Raw genomic sequence first — 16,797 nt, forward strand, 5'->3', positions numbered from 1 at the left:
GACCTGTTATTACCTATTAGACAATACAAAAAGTACATTTTACTCATGAGAGTTACAGGCTTTATCAAGATTTACAATGTAAATTATTGTTATTAAGTTGGCAGTTGACAGAAAATATACTTGTCTGAAATGGTGTTGAGGGAAGTTAAGTTGGCTAATATGAAACCTTTATATAAAGGTGTTTCACCATGTTGTCATTGTAAGATTGATGTATCTCAGAGGATTCTGATATAAAGCTAATCAAAGAGACCTGGCCATAATACATTTCAGAAAATAAAAAAAGTTAATGTCTTAAAATTAGGGATGACTTCTTAAAGAGCAACTTTGCCTCAGGGTAGTGAATAGATTCAGGTAATGGGATATCCATTTTTTAATACTTCTTTTTTTTTAATACAGTTTTGACCTCTAAATTATGAATACCTTCTCGAGAAATATTCTCTTTTAAATTTTTTGTTTAAAAAACCCAAAATGATGGTCTTCAAATTCTTTCCTTTGATGGTATCTTTGTAAGTGACGGAGGAGCTTCTTACCTGTGTTTGGGGTTAGGGGATAGTTTACCTTCTTCAACAGAGGATTCAAGAAGATCAAGAAGTAGCACCAGGAATACCTTGTCTTCTTCCATTTCTTCAGGGACAACTAGGTGAAAGCTGGTGTTGGTCCTCTCTAGAAAGGAACACAAGCAGACTGTATTGGAGTGATATAAATGATAAAATCCCTTGCTAGTCTGGAAGAGAGGGAATACTATGTAAATCAGGAGTTAGGAATGCATTAAGTTTTTCTTTACTGTGCTAGAACAGAGTTTAATGCAGCTGCTACTGTTGTTCTTTAATTGCACTGCTATAGAAGTAATGTCTAGCCAGCAACTTTTCTTCTGAGAGAGAATTTGGAAGATGACAATTCATCCTCTAGCTTTAGAGTAGTCTCACTTCCCCCCACCCTCTTTTTTTAATATATATATATATGTATATATAAAAAAAGATGGGAGGATGTTGACTTACACAGGGGTCAACAGTTTTGTCTGTTTAGCACTACATACAATATTTATTACAGATGTTGTCCCTGATGAAGTATGTAAATTGAAAAATGCTCTTCTATTTAAAATTGTTCCAAAGTTCATTAGTAAACACAAACCGTTAACGTTGTGACATAAACTGAATTCTAAACGTGTGCCTGGTGCACTGTCCTTAGTTTGTCCTATGGCTGGGTTCAGGAGTAATTCAACACAGTATTACATGCCATATGTTATGCAATACTTTGGCACTAGGGATGAGTTAAGGGTAGTCTCAACCCTTAGCACTGAATGCCCTTGGTTTTGCTGGTTTATATCACAACTTTAACCTTGCTTTAAATGTAGGTTTTGGGTGTTAATTTAATTTGGCTGCTCTGTATGTGAGACATCTTGCCTGAGTGAATTTAATTGCACCATTGAGTAAAACTAAAGCCATGAACACTGATGCCCTAAAATTCTAGCAGAGGTATAAGGTTTAGTTTTATATGGCTTCTTGTTTGGAGTTATTAACTATATGGAGGAATAAACCCCCTTTAAAACTCTTTTTTAAAACATTACAAAACCCACAATGTAAAGTTGCCATGAGCCAGCCAAAAATAATACATATGGCATTCAGGAGTGCAGTTGCTAATTGGCTGCTGCCTGAGAAAATGGTACACTTGGCTTCTACTTAACACTGTGGGTTTGGCAGAAAGCCAGATTTGGGGTGAGGTTGTGAATGAAGCTGCATGTGGTTAGGGAGGAGTTCAAATGATTCATGTCTTGGAAGTTGTAGTAAGCACTGCAGTATGTACTTGGGTAAGCTGCTGGAGGAAACTCCTCACCCATGTCCTCCCCCCACTAACGCTTTCCTACACCTCCACTTGTCTCTCTATGTGGGGACTGTATTCTGTATTTCAGTTAGTTTTAATCATTAACTAAATTGGACCATTTAGTGGTTTAATTCACGTTTCAACAATTCTTTTCTTGCAGATGGAGAATGGAGAGGAGGTAGAAATAGAGGAATTCTATGTAAAGTACAAAAACTTGTAAGTAAAGTTACAGGTTTGATTACTATCTTTAAGTTCACGTAACTTCCAAATAGTTTTGAAAAACTGGTTTTGTAAATGATATAACTGTTACTATCCAACTTTAAACATTTCTAATGTTTAATCCAAAACAGTGGCAAGTAAACTGGGAAATACCTTGCCTTGGTGGTAGTGGGTTTGATAGCGTTGTCTTAATTTGTGTGCTCTCCAAAATGAAATCCATAGGTAAAATTGCTCTGCTATTAAAAACTTTAAGGCTCATTATGCATGCAGATTCATGAGCACATACCTAAGTAGCTGTGTAGATCTAACTGCAACCATAGAGTAACGTGCCTGCAAACTACTAAAAAATAACCCTTACTGTTATTTCAAAAACAACATTTGTGTTCAACAAAGTGTCTAAGATAACAAACAAGATGGCCTCCAGTATTCCAGCAGATAGGTGCCCCTCTGTAAGAGGGATGTAATAGTGGTGAGAGCGGTATGTTGTTTCACTTCTGAGCTCTGAAACTGCAATGCAATCAGTATTTAAAATAAGATACTTCACAGCTGGATAATCCCATTTTCTTTTAGAAAAATAGCATATCTTGTTTAATTTTAGCAACTTTTCCATCTGAGAAACAGAAATACACTTCAAGTAAGTTTCTTGCAGGTAACTGCAGATAGTTGACTTCACTTTAAGCTGCCACCTTTGTACGTTTTGCACTATATTGATTATTGCGTGATGTTTAATAGCTTAATTGTGCTTTGTTTAGTTTTATGACATTGGCGTGTAATTTTTCTATTAACTATTCGTGTTTTAGACTTCTTAGCAATATAACTTTTGACAAACTCTAAATTTATAAAGTGAGACTAGTCATTTTGGCAGAGATGCTGTTCCTTTGTGTTTTCTTAAAGATGAATTATTACCATGGAACTGTATTTACAAGGGTTTTTCTTTTCTTTCAATCAGTGTTAAAACTTCAGTTGACTCATGTGACTTTTAATTACAATGCTGTTCTCACAAGAATCAGTGTATAGCATGTTAGTATTTGAAATGTTTGCGTATTTTTATTAACTTCTAAAAACCATATTCTGTGCTAAATATGATGTTAAATAGTGACATTTATGATAAATGTCTTGTAATTATGCTTTAAGTATACCCAATAAAAATCTTCTTAGCTTTGTGCAAAATACTAAATGTATGGGGTATGTATTTAAATTTTGACTGGGAGTTGTTTTTATTTACTGAAAAGTTTATCCATTAGTAATTGTAATTACTTCCAGTAAAGACAATTTGTTAATAACTTGTACGATGTAGAAGATTTTGTCCGGTTTTCCAAGTGTAGCACTACAATGTGCTGGAAGGGTCTAGTTATACTAGTTGGATATATAGGAGTATGCAGTGGAAGAGTAGTTTTGAGTAAGACTTTCTCTTTCATCTTTTAGTTCTTACCTTCATTGTCAGTGGGCATCTGTGGAAGAGCTGGACAAGGACAAGAGAATTCAGCAGAAGATTAAGCGGTTTAAGGCAAAACAGGGCCAGAACAAATTCCTTTCAGAAGTACGATTTTTTTGTTTGTTTCTTTTAAGTATTTAAGGAATATTCTTATGAATTCTTGTTCTGTATACAAGCAGAAGATTTTGAACAACTCTGTGATATATCAGTAGCATTTATTCTGGTATAAAGTATAACCATGCTTGATCCAAGTCTTTCAAGTTTATGAAGCTCAAGTGATCTATCCTGACTTTATACTTTTTGTTACAGGTTTTGGGGTTTTTTTTTCTTAAAGTGAGTGGTTAGTTGTTTGCATTGTAAGCATGACTCTTAGTGAATCAGTACCAGGTCTCTCTTCTCAGGAGCTGATTATGCCAGAAAAATGCATCACATTTTTCTGTGTTATGGACTGCTGCTCACTAGGGATTCTAAGCTTTTTATCATCAATTTAATTTCACTTAGAGCCATAAGCAGTAGTGTGGTAGGGGTCCTGTCAATAAAAGACGAGATCTGCTGATTTGTGTCTCTGAGAGCTTACCTTTCAGTAAAATGCTGTCTTTTGAGAGAAAAAAAACAACAGGTTCATGTGCTGCTGTATTTATTTATTTATATTTATTTTTACTATGGAGTTCAAGCTAAACAAAACCTGTTGCAAATTAAAAACTTCCATAAAGTCAGAATGGGTTTCTCATTAAGTGCATATGATTGACATATTTTGATAAAATTTACAGGAATTTGGGAGAGGAGGACTCGATGTGTTGTGCTTCTAGGAGAGTATAGAACATCTGTGAACACTATGTCAGAGCATCCAAAATACTTTGAGATGATTATAAAATAGGGTGGCACATATAAAGAATTAGCTGCATCATATAATACTAATGCCTAAGGAACTAGATTAAATTAACTTTCAAGACTCCTGATATTTGGGTTTTTAAAGAAGTTAATAAATATGTAATTTGGAATAACAGTACAGTGTATCATGTCATTAAGCAGCAGCATTGTCAAATTTAACATCTCTTCTAAGTGAAGGTGCCTGGAATTGCTGCTTTTTTAAATTACTTTTGGTGGTTTTTTTTTTTAAATCTGTTTCCACGTGGGTCACAAGTTACGGTAGATACTTGGAATTTGTTCTTGTTTTAGAAAAAGCTATCAAAATATACAGTCTTTAGTCCTTTTGTCTGCCTTTTCTATTGGAGGGGATCTTAAAAGTATAAAATGAAACACAATGCTTTAGTACGCAAGAGAATGCTGTAAGTTGTTGAAGGCATAAGAAAGAACATAACAAATTGTGATTTTTTTTTTTGTGAAACTGTGTATTCATGCAGTGTTTTTTCTCTGTTTTTGAAATAATAATCTTTGAATCTTGCTTATAAAGCAGTTAGACAATTCCTGTAGTTAAAATAATCCAAAGGCACTTAGTGTACAAGGCTCTAATTTCTTTATTGCAAGCTGTAGTTTTCAAGAATGCTAAATGCATTGCATGCCATAAGCCTTTTCGATTGCTCATTAGTGAATTGTAATTTCACACTTCATTTAAAATATTCTTAAACATTCTCTCACAGTAAAAGGTTTCACACAGTAATTAAGAGGCCCAGTTAACAAAGTCTGAGAAGTCTGATTCCCTCATGGGGAATGATCTTGCTGAATTGTAGCATTTCAATTAACATGTTGAAGTTTGCCAAATATAAATTCTCTGTCACCGTGACCCAAAATATTATTGCATGGTGAAATATATAATAATTTTTCCTCTCAGGAAGGGCTAATAGAGATATCTTTTATATTTTTGCCTCTCTCCTTGAACAGATTGATGATGAGCTTTTTAATCCAGATTATGTGGAAGTTGATCGAATCATGGATTTTTCACGTAGCACAGATGATAATGGAGAGGTAAACAAAACTTTTAGTGCATTTGTAGTCAGATAGATATTGTGTTTAGAACTTACTGTTTAGAAATGTGAATGTATTAAACACTTCAGAAGCTACCAGCGTATATGTGTGTAGAAAATAGGAACATATTTGAGAAAACATTGGCTAATACAGCAATTTCCCTAAAATAAAGGGGTTTCTGTAAGAATTCCAAACTTCTTATAAGTTATCTATATTTAAAAAAATACAAAACAAAACCACCAACAAAACCCCCTTCTAATATGTACATTTGAGGTGGTACTTAATACTGCAGAAATATGATGTCCATGCAGGTAATACAGAATTTAAATGAAAAGTGTAAGAATCTTAGCTAAATGTCATAATAGTTTAGACATTATTTAGCCTATCTGTTGCAGAAGAGGTCATGAATTCACTGTTTCTTACTCTTTAATGACGTGTTCTGCAGAACAAGATCACTTTGTCTTCCAGGAGACTCCTTTTTGGTCCTGGGAGAATATAAAGCATCACTGGCAGAGTCAATGTTTCCATATTGCTCTGTCAGTGAATGGTGGTGTTTGGGTTGCCTGCTAGGAAGTTTCTGATGACACTGACAAGAAAAAACAGTTGACTGTTTAAATATGTGGTAAAGCATGGAAATTGTAACAGTTGGAAAATTAACATTGTTTTACTTTTAAATTTTAGTTTAACCTTAGTAATTTCAAATGTAGTGTTGTGCTTGTTTTGGTGGTAAGCCTGCATTTCCCGCATTCTAATCTTACTTCGTTAGGTAGTCAAGGTGTCAGCCTGCTGTTTGCTTATCCTTTTGGCCGATTCAGACCTTTGGGCTTGGTAAAGTTTTTTGAATTGTATCTAGCAGATAAAATCCTGCAGATGTCCTGTAAAAAAGATTACACTTTTATTCTTTTTAAATTGTGATGTAATCTTATTTTTGTCCTAACAAAGCCTGTAATGCATTATCTGGTGAAATGGTGTTCGCTTCCTTATGAAGACAGCACTTGGGAGCTCAAGCAAGACATCGACCATGCTAAGATCGAAGAATTTGAGAAACTGATGTCTAGGGAGCCAGAAATGGAGCGTGTGGTAAGAATTGGCTCTATACAGAGGATTTTATTTGAAAATAGTAAAGTAATGTGGTCTTTCAGAAACCACTAATGGGATTTGCTGTATTTGAAACAGGAGCGACCTCCTGCTGATGACTGGAAGAAATCGGAGAGTTCCAGGGAGTATAAAAACAATAACAAACTCAGGGAATACCAGTTGGAGGGAGTAAACTGGCTTCTTTTCAATTGGTACAACACGTACGTAAAATATTGCTTACTGCTGAATCCTGCTTTGGAAATCTTTTATGGTTTATTTGAAACAATAACCTTTTAAAGTAATCTTCTAAAGGGAGGGTTTAGGATTATTTACATGTCTCATTGTTTACTGCAGGAGTCATATACAACCTAATTTTGAGTGGATAACACATTGTTACATAAAACTTGAATATTTCAGGAAGATTCTTGTGGCAAATGCTTTTGTATATACATGTGTACATGCACACCCCTGCTGCCCCTTCCTCCCCCATGTGAACTTGAGAGGTACATGAAATGGCTATATCCATGCTTACTGCATGACCAATTATAACATTTATTTAAAATGCAAAAAGATTATGATGTCTTTTGAGTGTATACTTGCCATTCTAGAAAGTTCTATTTTATTCAGTTTAGCTCCTTACTGATTTTCAATGTTTTAAGTTGGGAATAAATCATTTGGACTGTTTTTATTGTTTTCAGACGAAACTGCATTTTAGCAGATGAAATGGGGTTGGGAAAGACTATCCAGTCCATTACGTTTCTCTATGAGATATATTTGAAAGGAATCCATGGTCCTTTCTTGGTTATTGCACCGTTGTCTACAATTCCCAACTGGGAAAGGGAGTTCCGCACCTGGACAGAGTTGAATGTGGTTGTGTATCATGGGAGTCAAGCAAGCCGGCGGACCATTCAGTTGTATGAAATGTATTTCAAAGACCCACAAGTAAGAACTCTTCATGATTTTTTTTCTCTTTTTTTATATATGCTCTACTGTTGTTAATTAATCTAAGCGTCAATTAGGTTTTTAGTACTGATGTAGTAGGTTTTGACTAATAATGAAGGCATATGTATTAATAAAGAGAGTGCTTTTTAATAGTAGCCAAGAGATTAACTGGAAATAGAGGAGGACCAAGAGTTACTGAGATGGTGCAACTCTTGTTCAGGGTTTCACTGTTTCATGCAAGGTTTTCATTATTTTGTGTTCCTGAGGAGAGCTGGCAGAAAAGATTCTTAATGGAGAAACTACTTTAATTGTAACTAAGCTTAAAAATCAATCTTTGCCTACCATTCCAGGAAAAGACTAGCTTGCAAAAATTAAACTTGTCAATGCTTCTTCATCAGATTTTATAAGTCATATATATTTTGAATCTGTGTTACTGCACTCATGTTGAATAGTGCTTATGAGAGAAGGAGAGCAGGTACAGAGAAGATTGGGGGGTAGAAACAGAAAATTAGAAAACTGAAGCTATAAAGAGCAACAGATCTCTACACTTAAATGCATGGCTTTGCTGAGAGTAAGTAAAAAGGATTGGGGAAAAATAATGTGCATGCATCAAGTGTTGTTGCAAAACAACATAACCCTCCTCACTTAAGAGAAAAAAAGAATGGAAGTTCAACCTGATTGAATGTATTGTGGAGTATTATTTCCAGCTGAGCTTAAAGAAGTGATAGTGGTGAATTCATATATTTAGATTTTCTGTAAAGCATTTGATTTTATGCCACAGGATATTTTGATTAATAAACTAGAATGATGTAAAATCAATATGGCACACATTAAGTGGATTTAAAACTGGCTAACTGATATTTCTCTATGTAATTGTAAATGAGAAATTATTTGCATTTCCAGCGTAGTTCTTCAGGGATTGGTTTGTGTCCATGAGCTATATAACACTTTTATCAATGACCTGAAAGAAAACATAAAATCATTACTGAGGAAGTTTTCAAATGACACAAAGATGGGGAGAGTGGTAAATAATTAACACAGTTCATGGATACCGAGTAAGCTGTATTACTTAATAAATTGGATCCAAGCTAACAGTACTCAGAATAGCTAAATATAGGGCTATCTGTGGACAAGGAATAGAGATGATTCTTACAGTAGGAAGAGCTCGGTTCTGGGAAGGCTGTAAGACAAATGCAGATCCTTTTGTGTCGTGACACATGACCGGTTAAACATGAGTTCATACTGTGAGACTGTGGTTAAAAGGGCTAGTGTAGTGCAAGTGTGTAGGAGGAGAGAAATCTTTATTAAAGAGTAGAGAAGTTACAGCATTCTTCCCTTTGTCAGTAATGTAGTGGGTAGTCCAGTTCTGCCTAGTTCTCACTTCCTGTCCTCAAAAAGAGTGTTGAAAAAAACAGAGTCCTTGGAGCAAAGCTATGAGGGTGGTTGCGAGATAGAAAATACGCTTTTAGAGGGAAAGAACTGAGTAAAAACTGTTTTGAAGGTCATGACTGGAGCACAACTTGACATGCCATTAGGGCAAACAGAAATAGAATCACACACTTAAATATAGTAGAAAAACACAGTAATTTGTAGTAGTTAGAAGTTACATCTGTAGAAGTTACAATTTATAGAAGTTACATCTGTTTGGCCATTTTCTTAGCAATTTATCAAAGAAACTTTCATATCAGAATCATATATGCTGTTAAGGTTGATTTGAATAACAGTTGCTACATTGAGGTCTGATGGCTTATATGCCGTACGATAATACACAAATGAACGGGAATTGATTTGTACTTTTTCTGGTTTTAAAACTATTTCTTATCAGAGATAGATGTTTTGTATCAAATTTAAAAATTTGGGTTTATGCAAATACTGTCTCTGCTGAAGTCTTTCCTGTGTTAAAAATCACGTATGTTTGGGGTTTTGTTTGTTTGTTGTTTAAGCAGTGCTTGTTCTCAGTGTGTTCTTCCCCTTAGGATGCAGCAATTATGTAGCATGAAACCTGAAGGAGCATCATCAGAAAAATCCCCACTTACTGTGCAGGTTCTTAGTGTTAATTTGGCAATATAATTTCGTTGATCTAAAGACAACTGAAAGAATCTAAAGCAAGATGCTTCAGACAGTTTTGTTCCCACTGTTGCCATATTCTTAACTTGTCTCTTGTAATGACCATGGGAGTCATTTGACCCCATAGCAAGTAATGACAAAGCACTCATGGCACAGAAAAAGGAATCATTTTCTGCTAGCTTTGCTCCCTGAACTGGCTTAAGAGAAGAATCGGAAATTACCATGGTTGGGGATAAAGGAGAAATGGAGTGAACTCGTCCTTTTGCTGGCAGCTAGCTTAGATGTGTTATGAAATCACCTTCTGCGTTCCATTCTTTGTAAGACTGTGTCAGTTGTGAAATGCATGGTAGAAACTGAATTATGTGAAAAAAATCTCTTCATGTTCTGACTGAAAGAATCCTGATGTAGTGTTCAGTCTGGCATCCTCTAAAGTGCCATCAGTGGGTGTACAATGGGGGATGATAAGGGAGAGAAAGAAGGCAGGCTTTGGCAGTATCATTTCCAGTCTCCTTTGCCAAACACATCAACGCAGACGTCGGCATCTTTGGCTTTTTAGGTCTTAACATGAAAAGAGGCTTTTTGTTTCTCAAAAAGACAATTGAACATTGAGAAAGTATGAGTGGCTTTGAAGGGCAATAATAAAAGACAGCATGCATGAGAAGCACCTACCCCATCTGCAGTAGTGTGATTTTTCAGAGTCAACACTGGTAACCAGAGTCAAGTTGTGAAAACCTAGAGAGTAGTCAGTAACAAAATACATTTCTGCAGTGGTGTGACTTCAACACTAAGGACACCATGCTACCAGGGACATTCCCCTAAAATCCCATTCTGCCTCGTTGCTTGTGAGGGTCGTGTAGGGAAGCCTATTCTGGTCTTCTTGAGCAATATAACTGAAAGGTCCTTCTGGGGGCCTTCCCCGGTTGGAATATCAAATAAACCAGTTGCTTGTCTATAGTATTCTACCTGTGAGAAAGAGTTCTGTTGTAGGAGCAGGAAAACTATACATGCCAAATAAAATTAATGACGGAGCCCTGCAAAAGAGTTGACTTGTTTGTGAGGGAAATTTACTTCGCAGTGTAATGAGGACTAAAAAGAGGAACCACCTGGTTCATGTGTAGAAACAGAATACCTTGTCCTTGGTTGATTTTAACTCAAAATAATGCTATTGATGTTCAGGACTTTTTCTGGCTTACCTGGTTCATTCCTTTTGGGCTCAGTGGGTGTTGGCTTAAGAGAGCATTTTCTTGCTTACATGGTTTTCTTCCTTGCTGAGAAGATATTGAGCTATGAACATGTCATCAGCATAGGTTTACCTCAGATATCCGCAAAGAACGCTTAGCATGCAGCAGTTTAAGGCGGTATTTCACCAATAGGGACTCCATCTTTCACCAAAGATGATGCTGAATTGCATTTTACAAAGTGGCTATGACTTAGTTATCCAGATGCCTTCAGGCTGGAATTGGTTAACATGCACATTTCTTGCATCTGTTCTCTTGTTCCTCAAAGTGGAGTCTGAGGTTGGTGGGAAAAGACCATAATAATCTTTCATGGTTCCCACTGGTGGAATGTGCATCTTTTTAGAAGTCCAATTCTTATACACATCCAATTGACCTTCTCAGTTTGTATCTGCTAGGAGGTAATAACCCAAAACATAGCCCAACTTTTATATTTATATCTAATTGTTGTACTTTGTGGCCACCTCTGTTGCTTGAGTTACTTCCAGAAGAACTTCCCAAACAGAACAGGAAACTGCTACCTATTGGGACGATTGATTTCCTCAAATGGAAGAACTTCTCTGAATAAATGGATATGAAATTCCTGTGGTTCCAATGTCAGAGAGAGAACTTCATTTGGATGTCACACTGAAACAGGATAAATTGATTCCTAGTTGCCCAAGAATGCACCTGTGACAATGCTATAGGTCACTTTCCTGATAGTTTCTACATTTAAATTTCTCAAATGTGACATTAATAGGATTACTTAGGATTCTTTCCTATACTTTCCCAAGTGTTGGAGGCCTGAAACTGTTGAAGAACAACATCATTTACCTTCTAAAGCTCTTGGAACTTTCTACTTGATTTACTCCTGTGTTCTTCAGTACAGCATTTGACTGTCTTTCAAATAACATGAGCTCTTGTGGCAAGACCACTATGCATATTTTAATGTAAGATTTAGACAACTCTAAATATATAATCAAGGGTCCCTCTTACTATTTTTGCTTTACCTGGATGTGCTGCTTTATGTAGTGGTCATTTTTGAAGAGCACTGCTTGCTGTATAGTTGTGAGGTTGCTCATAGAAGTGTTCTCCACTACTTGGAAAGAATCTCCTGAGTTGCATTCTCGTATTTTCACAGTTTTGTCTGACTCATGAAAAGGTTACAGTATTTCAATTTGCTGTCTTTGTAAGTTGCCCGCTTGGTGTATCTTCATCTGCTGTTTGTTAAGTAACAACTCTTTTTCTTCCTAAGATGATAAATGTTTCTGGACTATGCTGTGAGAAAGCACTGTTGAGCAGGTCATTACTTCCTCTGAAATACCCTTGATGTGCATAGGCAGATTTAATGCTGAGTTCAGGGTATCAGGTTTCCAATAATTTTATTGAGTCAGTAGCCAGTTCTGATCCCCACAGTTTGGAGAGGATTATATGCAGGTCATTTATAAAAGGATTGAGACTTGCACATGTTTGAAGGAAGAAATGGTCACCTTACTGTAAAATATCTGTTTCTTTCAAAGTGTATTCAGTATACAACCCATGACAGTCCTGCTTTGAAAAGTAGAATGGCCTTGAACTTATGTGATGCCCATCCTTAGACAGTGTTCCTGCACAGGCCCAGTGCCACTGGAGATACCAAGTTAGATTTTTCTTTGAACAATATTGGGAAGAAATACAGCATCATGTCAGAAAGATGTTCATTTCATGATATTGAGTAAAGTTTATTCAGGGCAATTTTTTGAAACAGAATCTTAGTATCAGCCCTGAAAACAAGACCCTCAACTAACCACATAAATAGTGAATATGGTGCCAGACATCAAGTAAATCGTCCTGTTGAACTTGCCTTAACATTACAAACTATCAAGGAAATGTATGCAGGGATATACATTCTCCATTTAAGAGTTCAGATATTTGCTTCTTTTCAAAGCTGTTTACTAGAACTGTAGGTGTTTTGGATACTCAATGTCCACCAGGAAAAAATTAATGTTTACTGAGAGCAAAATATTCTAATAGTCATAAAAATGAAGCCTGAATGTACTTCTGGCTTATTTGGATTGTCTGGGAGGACTGTCACATATCTTTGATTTAAAAGAAAAAAGAAAATTCTCTTGACAAAGTCTGAAAACCTTATTTGAATATTGCAGCATACATTAATGCTTCAAGGCATTAGTATAATCCATATGAATTACATCTGAAATACTTGTATAACATCTTTGTAATGAATATGCAGAGATTCTGTGGGCCTTTTTACAAGATTAAAAACAGCTAGCATGAAGCCAGTAGTAAACTTAGACATTTATACTCTCTCATTGAGTCAGCATTAATGACTTCATTTACTTAAAATATCTTGCCCATTGTACTGTTCTGTATTTTTAAAGAATGGATTTTGAAGATGAAGCAAATGTACTTCTTTTCTTTGCCAGGGAGTTTAACTTTTGCTGTTCTTTTTAGGGTCGTGTGATAAAGGGGTCCTACAAGTTCCATGCCATTATCACAACATTTGAAATGATCTTGACTGACTGCCCGGAGCTGCGTAACATTCCATGGCGTTGCGTGGTCATCGATGAGGCCCACAGGCTGAAAAACAGGAATTGTAAGCTTTTGGAAGGACTCAAGATGATGGACCTGGTCAGTGCATACATCTCTTACATTTGTGTCTTCTGGATTTTTATTACTCCTGATTTATGGTTTCATCAAAAAGTAAAATAAAAGGTTTTCTTCTCAAGTAAAATCATCAAGTGCTAACAAGAAAGAGGGAATGCAGCTGAGAAAGTCTTTAAAATACCTGGAAACATATGCATATCTTCAGTTTTGGAGTACTGATGTATCATAAGTCTCTTCACTGGTTTAGACCTAGAATTATGTGGACTCTGTTAAGAGAAGATAAATTTGTTCTTTCCTTTCTCTCTTTTCATGTGACGTACTCCATAGTCACTTCTTCACATAGATGTTTATTTAAAGGTTTAATGTGGTCAGGTGGTCAGATACGGATGCAAGAGTTAAAATGTTCTGCATTAATATCAGCTCTGATGTTAATTTGTTGTGTGGCCATAAGGATGTTCTTTCAGGCTGACTAAGGAAGGGAAAAGTGAGTTGCTTTCTGATGTTTGCATAGATATGTATTATGTTATGTGCACGAAATATGTGTATTAAGCACACAGAAAAAATAAGATAACGGTTTTTAAAGGTATTTACCATTTAAAAGACAAAATAATTATTTTTTTGTGTGTGTGTGTGTGTTCAGAAGATTCTTTAAAAATGTGAGAGAAATGCAGTCATGCTAACACCTGAAACTCAAAATCTGTTATTTCTGATAAGAATAAAGCAGCATAGACATCAGCTTACACAAGCAGTGATGACCTATAGGTCACTTTTAGTTTCTTTTCCCCTGTTTGTTAAACAGTACTTTTCTTGAAGGAGTCTTGGGGCTTAAGGAATGAAAGTTTATAAATATGCTTTATACAATTTATTTATTATAGTTGCTATTAGAGGAAAGCTGAGCTTATAGGTGTGGCTACAGATGGAGATACGGAACTTCTCACTTAAGTTCTTGTTCTACTACTAAATTAATGTTTGATGTTGGGCTAGTTGCTTAACCTCTAGGCTTCTCCTCTAAAGCAATATGCAACTTTTCCTCTTGTGTCTGCCAGTATCATGCTCTGTTGTGTGTAGATGAAAAGTAGGACTCTGCTTCAGGTTTCCTATGTTGGAAACTTACACCTGCCCTGGAGAGATTAATGCACTGAGATCTATTGGAGGTGTAGTAAATTGATGGATTTATACTGGAAGTGATGGGAAGTTTACTTGTTACTATGCCATTTAAAGTTCATTATATCTGTGAAAGGTCTGGGATGTTGTGGATCAGTAAAATCTCTTCTTGTATCTAGAGGACTTTTGAAGGTGCTTAAGTAGTGAAGTTATTTTTCTGGGCTATCGCTGAAGGAAGGCCAGAATACTAGTTAGAAATGTCTTGAAAAGAGCTATGTGTAAGTAGTTGGAGGAATGGACAGGAAGCAAAGATGAGAGATACAGGGGGGGAAAAAGAGATAATTTTATGTATTTCTCCATTGAAAATTAATTTAGATGGATTCGTAGGCAATTATTTCTTAACCTTTCAGGAACATAAAGTGCTGCTTACTGGAACCCCTTTGCAAAATACAGTAGAAGAGCTGTTTAGCTTGCTTCACTTCTTGGAACCAGGTCGCTTCCCATCAGAAACAACATTCATGCAAGAATTTGGTGATCTGAAAACTGAAGAACAGGTAAACTTCTCCTGCACACTTACTTTTCTATTTAGATATTGTGAATTTATCTATTTTATTGTTTTTACAAGTAATGCCTATTTACTTTTTGGAAGACCATAGTAGTTTTATCCCTATTTTTTTATTTGTTTTCATTTTCTGAAGTTTTTTCCTTTTGATCAAAAGTCATTTTGCCTTATCACTAGTTTTTTTATCTTTTGCCCATTGGTCATGCAGAAATAGGGAAAGTTTCCTCTTGTTAAAATGCGGTGGTTAAACATGAGGGTGGGGTGTCTTGTAACAGTTGCTGGATGAAAATACTTCTAGAATTGCTTGTTCACTCTTAAGAGAATTAACTTGTCAGTTTACATTCTTCCTTAAGCATCAGTATCAGAATGAGGAGACTCTCCTCTGTAATTTCTGCAGGAGTTAACATCTGAGAGTTTTATCAGTGACTTCTGTGCAAACAGGAACAAGTTTGAAACCTAGTTTAGCAAGATGCAACCAAATGGAGGGAGAGTCTTTTGACTGACTCAAACAGATTTCTCAAGCTGTGCAATAAAACAAATGCATAAATCAATGCAAACTGAAAGACCCTCAATGCAGCATGGTTTAGATCTAAAATGTAAAAGCTTCTGATGATCATACATAAAACTTAAATTTCTTCTTGTATGTATGAAAAAGTTTTAAAAAGTCAATAGGTAACAGTCAAATCGCCTTAATATTAGGAATAAACTGAAGCATGGCATCTTAATTTAGGAACCTTAATTTGGCCCTTTCCACCCTATGATAATCTAACGTCATGATTGCATGCATTTTTGTATGTGACTTATGTTGGTTTTGTCTGAAAATTCTGTTTCTGGTATTTCTAACTTTTGACTGCTTGAATTTATTAACTTTCTTTGAGAGCAACTCTTCCATAGGTAATAGTCTAAATTACAAAACAGCTCTCCCTCCAGCCCCTTACCTCCTGGAAAAATCATAGTGTGTCCTGAGGGAATCATAGGATATGTTTCCACAGATTGTGCAGGCAATTGCATGCCAGTCAGAATGGACTCTGACCTGATTGGAAGTGAGCCAGCTCTGGTCCAGAAGCCATGTAGTCCCGTTAATATAGTGTTTGAGCTGGAGTTAATATATCCTAACTCTCAGCATAGCTTTCGTCTGGCCAGCTCAAAATGTCAGCAGAGCAGAACTGGAAATTTTTGAAGCCATACGTGGAAATATCACTAAAATAATGCCATCAGCTGTTAGCAGAATTGGAGCCTGTATTGCTTGGGCCAAAAAGTTTTGGAAGAAGTGCATTCTCTGCTGACAAACCATTAGATGTTTTGGAATTTGATATATCTTTCAAGTGATGGAAGAGGTAATGTGTTAATGACTTGGGTTTTCTCCACCATTCCTTGCAATCCTTTTTTTCCTTTTTTTTTAATTGTTCATCCCTCCGTACTAATTTGTCTTTTTTCTCCTGAAGTTGCTTTATTACTAAGGGAATGATGTGAATTCAGGAGAAAGTGTCTTTTGTTCATGTTTCTGCTGTGCAGCTCTGCATCAGGAGATGATGACCTATTTCGGGGTGAATTATCAGCTCTTCAACACTGAGGTGGTTTGTACTTTGAGAGACAACCTAAAGCAGCCTAAATGCCAGTCTTTTTCTATATGGAATATGTTTGAGCTTTTTATGTAAGGGACTTTACAAAAACTTGACAAAACTTAGCTAATTTTTTTGAGGAAAATGGGCATTTCTTCCCCTCTCCCCTATTTAGGATGTGTCTTAAAGTATATGCTGCAAAACCTGGAGACACTTAAAAATTACCAGTGTGTTAAAAATTTACAGAAATAAAATGTTTTCATT

At 35.9% G+C, this 16,797-nt stretch overlaps 1 protein-coding gene across 7 annotated transcripts in view; it reads left to right on the plus strand.

Moving 5' to 3' along the window:
- CHD7 (chromodomain helicase DNA binding protein 7) overlaps positions 1-16,797 on the plus strand; it is a 132,071-nt gene that overhangs the window by 89,284 nt on the left and 25,990 nt on the right. For all 7 annotated transcript variants that reach the window (XM_069779403.1, XM_069779404.1, XM_069779402.1 and 4 more), the window contains 8 exons: positions 1,982-2,037; positions 3,466-3,580; positions 5,318-5,401; positions 6,344-6,481; positions 6,578-6,699; positions 7,177-7,420; positions 13,153-13,329; positions 14,820-14,963. In XM_069779403.1, coding sequence (XP_069635504.1) covers positions 1,982-2,037; positions 3,466-3,580; positions 5,318-5,401; positions 6,344-6,481; positions 6,578-6,699; positions 7,177-7,420; positions 13,153-13,329; positions 14,820-14,963 — 1,080 coding nt within the window. The remainder of the gene's footprint in view (positions 1-1,981; positions 2,038-3,465; positions 3,581-5,317; positions 5,402-6,343; positions 6,482-6,577; positions 6,700-7,176; positions 7,421-13,152; positions 13,330-14,819; positions 14,964-16,797) is intronic.

Source organism: Haliaeetus albicilla, chromosome 3, assembly GCF_947461875.1.
Source record: "Haliaeetus albicilla chromosome 3, bHalAlb1.1, whole genome shotgun sequence".
NCBI lineage: Eukaryota > Metazoa > Chordata > Aves > Accipitriformes > Accipitridae > Haliaeetus > Haliaeetus albicilla.